This window comes from Mauremys mutica, chromosome 18 (genome assembly GCF_020497125.1).
Source record: "Mauremys mutica isolate MM-2020 ecotype Southern chromosome 18, ASM2049712v1, whole genome shotgun sequence".
Classification (NCBI taxonomy): Eukaryota; Metazoa; Chordata; order Testudines; family Geoemydidae; genus Mauremys; species Mauremys mutica.
Window position 1 is genome coordinate 9521238 of NC_059089.1, and position 9632 is coordinate 9530869.

General features: G+C 55.2%; 1 protein-coding gene across 2 annotated transcripts in view; it reads right to left on the reverse strand.

Moving 5' to 3' along the window:
• ENTPD2 (ectonucleoside triphosphate diphosphohydrolase 2) overlaps window positions 1-9117 on the reverse strand; it is a 47327-nt gene extending 38210 nt beyond the window's left edge. The window contains exon 1 of one of the 2 annotated variants that reach the window (XM_044992491.1): window positions 8944-9117. In XM_044992491.1, the coding sequence (XP_044848426.1) occupies window positions 8944-9054 (111 nt within the window). In that variant the 5' untranslated portion in view covers window positions 9055-9117. The remainder of the gene's footprint in view (window positions 1-8943) is intronic. The other variant, XM_044992490.1, reaches the window with a different exon arrangement.
• Window positions 9118-9632: the final 515 nt, after the last annotated feature.

Consider the following 9632-nt stretch of genomic DNA (forward strand, 5'->3'; position numbering starts at 1 on the left):
CAGGGGCCGTGTGTATGTACAGCACCTAGCACAGTGGGGCCCTGATTCTAATCAGCATCTGTGGCATTACCATAACAACAATAGCTTTCCATGGTGTCAAAGAACAGAGATCTGTCTAGCCACTGAACACCAGCCTCAGCTGCTCTTTAGCAATGACCAGGATGGGACACTCCTTTTCTGACCCTTCCCCTAATTTACTACTGCCTTGCTCTGCACATACGCGCACCCAACACAGGCGCAGGGGTAGCATCTGCTACTCGGACTGTCAAGCAGCTCTGTGCTGCAAATGCATCACTGACAATCTCCCACACACTCCTTTCACTTTGAGTCGAGGCTGCCTGACTGCAAGGAGAGTCACAAAAGGCAAGGAGATAAGCAGCTCCCTCATTCGATACCCAGTCTATGCTCCAGTCGTCAGTTCCCCTTTCACAACTATCAGCTATCTCCCTCCTGCCACCTGCAGCCCACATACCTCCACCCCCACCCTAAGCAACCGACAGGCAGCCTGGCACTGACTCAGGCCTCTGCTCTGCTGCCAGCCCCTTGTAAATGACAACGTTACAACGCCCCCCATTGACAACACTCTGCCCTTATGTAGCACTTTCATCTGACAATCTCAAAGCTCTCTCACAGAGCACCAGAACCTCCACTACATAGTGGGAAACTGAGGCACAGAGTGGGGAAGTGACCTTATCCAAAGTCACATGCTGGCAGCAGAGGGGTGTCCTGCCTCCCAGTGCTGTACTCTAACCACTTGACCACACTTCCACCTGCAAATGTAAGCTGTAGACTGAGGTATGGCTGTGTCTACACTTAAAACACTACGATGGCACAGGAGGAGTCCTGCCGTCAGCATAGGAATCCACCACCCGGAGGGGCGGGAGCTAACCTGATGGGAGAATTCTCCCGTCGACCAAGCGCTGTGTACATCGGGAGTTCGGTCAGTGTAACTGCATCGCTCAGGGGTGTGAAAAATTCACTTCTCGGTGCAACGTAGCTGTGCCAGTGTAAGATCCCAGTGTAGACCAGACCTGGGGCTAGGCACACACAGCACTGGAATACTCAACCACAGCAAGGTTTCTGCATGACACACGGGACGTTTCAGAGCTTCTTCTCCTGTGTCACTTAGCAGCCTCCTCCAGGACCAGCCCAGCTCAGCTGTCCCAGTGGAGACGTCAGCCTTCGCCAACTGGCTGCCGGCATTCCTACCCCTCCCCAAAGGGCAGGCAGAAGGCACCAGCTGGAGGGTGCGGACAGGAACAGATTTCCATGGACGAAGGGGCCCAACCCTTGCTGCTTGCGGAAGATGGAATCTCCCCATCACTGACCCAATGCCGCATTTGGGCACAGCTCTCCTTAGGACCATGCCAGCGTGTCACGGAGCAGCAGTGGGGAAAGCCCGGAGAGATGCAGCGCCTGTTATTGCAGCTTCTCTCACTAACTGCCCTGGAGAGGTGGCAGATGCGGCACTAACGTGAGCACGGAAGCAGCTGTCAGAGGAACCACAATTCCTGCAGGCAGGACCCAAGCACTGCTCCTGGGAAAGAGCAGAAGAGGTTCAGAGCGCTGAGGTTTGGGGAGTCCGGCCGATTCCCACTGCAGTGTGGTGCTGGTGGAGGCTGAGGGACACAGCCCCTGAGGCGCGGTCAAGGAGCTGAAGAAGCTAGTGGAGGCACTGCAGCCTCTGATGCAGCTGGTAACATGCAGGATGAAATCTCAAGGCAAAGGGAAAACGCTGCCAGGAAACTGAGGCTAGCGTCCCTGCGGATGGTTTGATATTGTCACTGCAGACTCAGGGCCCAGAGCACAGCACGTTCCACAGCACCAGCCAGGCCTGGCTGCTTGAAAAGGAACAGATGTGGTGGATTTCAACAGGTTAGGCTGAGTTTCCTGGCATTCTCTCTCTCTCTTAGTGCTTCCCTGGCCAGCAGCCAGAGCACTGGCTGAGCAAGGTAAGCGGAGCATTGGCACTGCCTGTCAGATTGCTGCAAAATTCATCTCCGGGCTCCCTGCCACATGCAGCTCTCTCCTCCCCCCGCCAACTTTGCCCGAAGTGGAGTTGGGATGATGAGAGACATGGTCCCTCGTGCAAAATGCTGGGCCCAATCCTGCGCCTTCGCCTCCCAGGGGCGCAGGATCCAGCCAGGCAGCGAGAGCAAGGTCAGAGCCATTTCCCCAGGCTGATTCTCTCTCAGGCTCTTCATGGCATAACTCAGCGTATCGCTAGGTGCCAGCCCTAGTACAAGGAGACACACACCCATCCCAGAGCTTGGCTCCCACGCCTCCTCACCTGCACTGATGGAGACCCTGCCCCTTGGCCAGAAAGAGAGCCGTCCCGGCACCCTGCTGGAGTCCCCTCTGGAAATCCATGCATGCTCTCCTCCCTGCTCCTTGATCACGGGGTCATTCCAAGAGCTAAGGGAGAACTAGCTGGGCTGGTTTTTTATAAGGCCGCTTGGAGAAGACCTACAGAATTCTAGTGAAGAAAAAATTTAAAAAGGAGCCGGCCTGGGGCAATTAGACCTCAGTTCTTCTAGGTAATGGGCAGCCACCACCCACCCAAGAGAATCCAGGGAGCTCAGCACCTCATTGGATCAGGCCCTTGGGTAGGGAAATAAACCCAATTTGGGGTATTTTTAGGGTTACTATTTGTGGCAGCTGAATTCCAAGCAGAGTTTCAGGCTGGAAGAGAAGGCAACAGAGCTGGACATTTATGTAATTCCCACATGACCTGCACTTTAATCCCATAGCTGCTGAGAACTCTCCAAATCTGCTGGCAAATTCAACGGGGCTGAAACTAACAAGGGCCCAGCAGTAACAGGCAAAGCCAGCGACACACAAGGCCCAGCCTGGAGACTGGAGCCAGGCTGATGGCTCAGGTTCACCATTTGCCACCTGCTCCTGCCCAGCAGCTTTAAAGGTTTCAAAAGCGGCCTTGAGGGGGCAGGCTAGAGAGGAGAATCCGCTGGGAAATCACAGCACCTCGGGTGAGTCAGGCAGTCTCTGGCCGAGAGCCCTGGGCCTGCAGCCATGGAGCTGTGTTGTAGGGGGTTGGTGCTGGCGCCATTCCAGCGAGGATGCCCTGTAAAGCAGGCTCAGGATGCTCTTTATCCAGAGGACGGTGCAATGGGCTCACTGTGCCCGTCCTGCCCAGGGAGGCAACCACCAGGTTTTGCAATATGGTTCTCACAGCAAATTATCCCTCTCTGCACTGATCACGCTTGATGCCAACCGGCAACAGCCCCCGGGCCTGATGGCAGCACTCCTGACTGATTTCAACAGGGGCAGAGCCCCAGTGTAGCAGGGAGGTTCAGACCCATGTGTGTGGCCTTGTGGAGAAAAGCCTCGACTCACAACAGTCTCCCCTGCGATAAAAAAACCCAGTCTCAGCACCCGGCCAGCCGCCTCAGGCAGAGTGGACATTTGGGCCTGGGCTGGAGTCTGGGCTCTGGATCTCAGACCCCAGGCGCCAGCCCAAGCCTGAACGTCTACACTGCAACTTTATAGCTGTGAGCCCCAGTCAGCTGACCTGGGCCAGCCGTGGCTGCAGTGGGTCTTCTATTGCAGTGTAAACGTACCCTTGAGGACTCCAATCTGGTGTCACTCATGCACATGAAACTCCCCTCACCGTCAATGGGAGCTGCACCTGAGGGTACGTCTACACTTACCGTCCGGGTCGACGCGGTGAGTTCGACTTCTCGGCGTTCGAACTATCGCGTCTGATCTAGACGCGATAGTTCGAACTCCGGAAGCGCCGCGGTCGACTCCGGTACTCCACCACTGCAAACGGCGGTGGTGGAGTCGACGGGGGAGCCGCGGAGTTCGACCCCGCCGCGTCTGGACGGGTGAGTAGTTCGAATTAGGGTACTTCGAATTCAGCTACGCTATTCACGTAGCTGAATTTGCGTACCCTAATTCGAACCCCCTTTTTAGTGTAGACCAGGCCTGAGTAAAGGAGGGAGCAGCTGGGCCTTACATAGTTAATGCAGCCTGTTACTGTGGCTTCCTGGAGGCAGGGCTCATGCCTTGTAAAACAGGGGGAGCAACCGTCAGCAGGAATATCCCAGGAGTTACCACCCACTTTAACAAGCTGGATAATTGCAGGGCTCTGGTTCCCATATTTACTGTCTTTCCTCTTTGCAGCAAGCCGGCAAGGAGCACTAAGAAACATTTCTTATAAGAACATAATTTTGTTCCATGTGCCTCTGTGTCCACCTGCTGAAGAGAGCCTGTGGCTGGGGGGCAGGGGGGGAGTGGACAGGCGTGTTCTGCATGCCCCCCCCCCACACACACACTGCATGGAGGCCCTGGCTGGGGTCCAGTTCCACAGGGTTGGGGGGCAGACAGAGAGTGGGCTGGGGGTAGAGGGACGCAGATGACTGGGTTGGGCTCCTGCAGAGTCTCCCTCCATTCCCAGCGTCTGGGGCAAGCATCACGTCCAGAGTAGAGGCAAGGGGCTGCCCTACAGAGCCCACCCTGACTTTGGGGGATCATCCCACTTCTTCCATGGGGGAGGGCAAGCCAGAGCTCATGCTCCCCACTGCCAACACTTCTCCTCTCTAGGGCAGGGAGAAGAGGACCATGCTTGTGCACTCCCCTTCCCCACCCCTCCTTTCCTAGGAAGGGGAGATTAGAAACTGGAAGGGAAGCACAGACCTGGCTGAATGTCACACTTTAAGGCTCCCCCGAGGTGGTGAAAGCCAGGTCAGCTGGGCCCAGTTCCCCCCTCAGACCTATCTAACTTCAGGGCCTTTCCAACCTGCACGGGGGTGAGATCAGCATCAGGCCCGTTGACTTTGTTAAAGCTCCCAGAATATCCCATACCCAGTTTTTATCGCCCAGCTGATTAGCCCTCACAGAAGACTTGGGGAAGGTTTTATCTAGCAGTGAGTCTGATTCAGGGAGTTTCTTCATTTCTTTTCCATCTCTCTAGCCGTGTGTATTTACCTACTGCCCTCCCGAGGGCAGGGCTCTCCAGCCGTGGCATCACACAGCACTTCTTGTGGAAAAGTTGCAAACAGAGATAGCAAACATCAGGGGCCCGATCCTGCAGTATCTGTGCACTCGGAACTGCTGCCAACTTCTCTGAGAGCCGAGTGTGCAAGAAATGCAGGGTCAGGCCCCAAGTAAGTGGGGCGCTGAGAGGGGAGGGGAATCGTAGTCATGACTGCCTTGGGGGAGAGGTGGGAGAAAGCAGGGGTTTAAAACCGGCTATGAATAGTTACGCTCTCTCTGTAACACTCTCCCGTTAGGGTACCAGCCGGAGACATGGAGACCTGAGTTCCAGTCCCCTGTTCTGCGGCACTCTCTGTGGGGATGTCCACACTGCAGCTGGCGGTGGGATTTCCAGCTCAGGTAGATGTATGCACACTAGAGGCACCGCTGTGATTCCGCGAGTGCAGGTGGGGCGGCTGCTCTGAGCACAGCGAGGGTCTTGGCTGGGAGTGCACTTGGGGAGCTAGCTTCTCCTGCTGCCGTGGCCGCACTGCTCTGACCAGGTCTGCCTGAGCTGGGAATCACATCTCCAGCTGCAGTGTAGACAGAACCTGGCAAAAGTCACGTAGTCGCTCTGGGCCTCAGGTCCTGTCAAAGTTAGACTCAGGACTCACAGTTTGTCAGACCACTCTGTTTTATTAGCACAGCGCTCTGCTAATAACACCCAGATAACGTGAGCACCATGCAAAAGACACAAACTATCTTATTTATACAGATAAAAGGGCGAGAACTTAACAAGATAACAAAGGAAGCAGAATCTGATAAGTTTACCTGGGCTAGGCATGCATATCTTACTAACTATTACTGATCTTCTGTTAATCTTTCGCCATTAACACCATTGTTTATGCCTCATGTTTCTTTTCCTGGCACCTGTATTTCAACATTTCTTATTTCTGCTTAAAGATACATACAACATTTCTTTAATCTATTCTTATTTTTACAATATAATTCATTCTACTTTCACAGTCCCCACCAGTAAACTGGGGGTCAGAGCACTGCCCAGCCACCCCAGGATGCTCTGAGCATAACAGCAGGGAAGAGTGAGAGCTGCTCAGATAAGTCAGGTAAGTACCTGGGACAGACAGCTAGGCACACACTAAGTGCTGGGCACAGTATAAAACCCCAGGCAGATTCCATTTGACAGGTGCCAAGTGGCACGTCTGAGTGATGAAGGGCATCTGCACAAAGGGCGCCGCAGAAGCGATCTGGTTTCCCGGCTGGGCGCCCCATTGTCTCTGAAAGTGAGGGAGATCCCCCCACTCCCCTCTGGAAGAAGACTCAGAGCTGCTGAAAAGCTCCATTTCCCCACAGACCAGGCACAGCGAGCGCAGCACAGTGCCATCTCCCCTGCCAATGTGCATCAACCCCGACCTGGCAGGGCCAACGCTGGGGGCAGGAGAGAGGATGGCTCGTGCTGATTCAGGAAGTGGCTGCTCCCCAGGGCGCCGGTCAGTGCCAGTCGCAATGGGGGTGTTTGGGACATGGAGACGTGTCTCTTAGGAACTGGACTGGGGCCATCCACTGTGGGATCCTTAAGTGTCCACGGGCCACGCCTAGATTTCAGCCAGTGACCTAGGCCCCAGCCACGCTACCGCAGGGGATCCAGTTACAGAGCACTTCAAAGCCATAGCAAAGGGGGGAAGTTACGGTGAGGCCCTGTCTACACTATGGCTTTGAACAGTGTTGTAGCTGGGTTCCCTGACTCAACTATGGTTGTGGAGTAACATTTTCAGAAGCACCCAAGTGACTTAGGAGCCATTTTCCAAAGTAACTTTGAGCCAGACTTTCAAAGCTGTTTAGGCAGCTCATGACACCAGGAGGTGCTTCTGCAACTCCCACTCGGCACCTATCTGCATCTTTAGGGTCCTGAATAGCTTTGAAAATCTGACCCTTAAGAGTTTACATCTCGCTGAAAGTCAGTGGGAGTTCGGGGTCTAAGTATCTTTGAGGACGTGACCCTAAGTGCCTAAGTCACTTTTACAAATGAGACTCAGGAGCCTAAGGACTTAGGCTACATCTCCACTATGAGCTGGGGTGCGATGCCCGTGCTTGTGAGCACATGCCCTGCTAGTGTGCGGGGAGCTAGCAGGTGTGTAAATAGCATGGGGGCACATTGGCAGCAGAGACGCGGCTTAGCCATGCTAAGTACAAACCTGCCCGAAACTGGGGGAAGCTTGTACGGTGCCAGCACTGCTGCTTCCTGTGCAAGAGCAGCTACACTGCTTCTACCCAAGCTAGTGTGAGGATGTGTAGGCGAGCAGGAAATCAACCCCCTAGCTCACAGCCTAGACAGAGCTTGTACAGAGTCTTGTAGGTGAAGGAGAAATGCTCTGTACCCCAGTAACATAGCCCCAGAAACCAAACACCCCCACACGCTTCATCCTTTGGGCAGAGCACCCTGCCTGCTAGGCACAACTTGAGGGGAAAAAGAAAGGGGGCCTGCAGGTATCGTAAAGCAACAGAGGAACAAAGAGAGTTTATCATCTGTGCCTCGTACTGCCAGTGGATCCTGAATGCGCTTGTTCGATCCAGGGACAGCACAAAGCCTTGACTCAGTTTTGTTTTTCTGAAGCCCTGCTTTAGTCATCATGCCTCAAGGAAAGTGGAGCCCTTCCGAGAACAAGCATGACCTGGCAGAGACCGGATCCCGCATTCCCTGGGCACTCTAATTCCCTTTGGCTTTGGGAGGTGCACAAGGAAAGTAAGAGCAGGTCTGAGAAGCAAATACATGTTCCCCCAACGATACCAGAACCACAGCAGTGCTCAGAAACTCAAAAGCCACTAACCGTGACAAAACCTCAGGAAAAGTTCCCCAAAGCCCTAGCTACAAAATAAAATACTGATCACTATTAATGCAGTTTGTTAAAGGGAAAGACCCAGTGAGGAATCAACTGCAGGAGACACAAGTCATTCAAAACTACATAAAGTACAGGGAATATGGGGCAGGCGTCAATCAGCAGCTCTTCATTCCGGTGGCATTAGCATGATTTACACCAGCTGAGAATCTGGCCATTATGTGTTTGCACATGTCTGATGGGAGGCTGGATTGGTAAACACAAGCACAATGTTGTCAACCGGGTAATAATTACTAGGAAATTACTAGTTCTAAAATACAGGGCTGGCAATGTGCTCCCCTTGCCTCTCCTAACAGCTGTATGGAACCACTGATCTTAGTGATCTCTACAAATCTTCAGAAAAGGCAACATAGCCCTGAAATCAGTCTTGGGAGGGTCAACAGTTTTCCAAGAAACCTGTTTTTGGATGGAAAATTGGGTTTTCGACTAATAAACATTTTCCACAAAAAGGATCTGCTTTCTGCGGAAAACTTAGATTTTTCATTGCAAAACTCAAATACCCCCAACTCAAAAGATTTTTTGGGGGAAAAACAGATGATTTGTGGTGTGGATCAAATTTTGGGAGGGGTTTCACCTGAAAATGTTCAGGTTTTGAATTTTTGCAGGGAAAAAAAATCAAAATTTTCTGCAAGAATAACCCAGCCCGTTTTTCTTTCAGACGGGGCCGGCTCTGCCCAGGTGCTGGCGAAGTCCGCAGCTCGCACTGACTTCAGCACAACAGCGGGCGCTCAACCTGGGAAAAATCAAGCTCCTAGAGCTGCTCCTAGAGCCGGGAACTGCATCTAAACCCGCTGCGGGGTTCTAGTCATGTATCTTTAAATAAGAAAATAAAAATATTCGCAAGGAAGGGAGCTTGCAGGGGCCGCCCCGCGAGCCCCGAGCTCAGCCTTACGCGGGCGCTCGCTGGGCTGCCTTCGAGTTCACTTGGCTGCGGCGGGGGGACAGGACGAATCCTCTGCACTGGGCATCCCTGAGCCAGCATCTCTGGAGCTGCGGGCGCCCCCGGCCCCCGGCTGCGCCTGGCCCCGGGCTCTGGGCGCCCCCGGGTCCCGGCTCCCCCGTGTTCTCCACACTCTGGGTGGCCCCCGCTCACCTTGAAGGCCGGCGGCTCCCGCAGGTCCCTGGTGGGCAGGCACAGCAGCAGGATGCCCACCACGCCGATGAAGCAGAGCAGCAGCAGCACCGCGATCACCTTCCTGGCCATGGTGCTCGGCCCCCGCAGGACTGGAGCCCGCCGGGCTGGGGCTGGGGCTGCAGCATTAGCAGGCGGGGCCGCCTCCTCCTTCCTGGCGCGCTGCCCGGGGGCTGAGACGGGCCAGGAGCCCGGACGCTGCGGCGGGGGGGTGCAGGTGATCGGCCCACGGCTCCTCCTGCCGGTCGGGCTGAGACACGGCGGCGGCCGGGGCTGCTGCTGCGCCGGGCTGTGCGCGCTGCGCTGCGCCCCGGGGCTGGGGCGTGGCCAGGTGGGGGCCCAGGCACTCGCAGGGCCCCGTGTCCCGCCGGGCTTTGCAGGCAGCGGTGGCGCTGCGCTGGGGCAGCCAGTCGCCCTTCTTGGCTCTCGTCTTGTCCCAGGCTGAGCCTGCGGGCGGCAGTGGGGCAGCCGGGGGTTGGCCTGCAGCGGCTAGCCCCAGTTACAGGCCCCCTGGCCGGCCCTTCGCTGCTACTTTAACCTGCCTTTGGGGGGAGGTCCACACAGCGCAGGAGCAAGCCCCCAGCCTAGGCGGAGAGATGTGGGGGCTGGTGTAGACAGCGCTTGAGCTGGGTTTGTGAAACCCCTCCTAG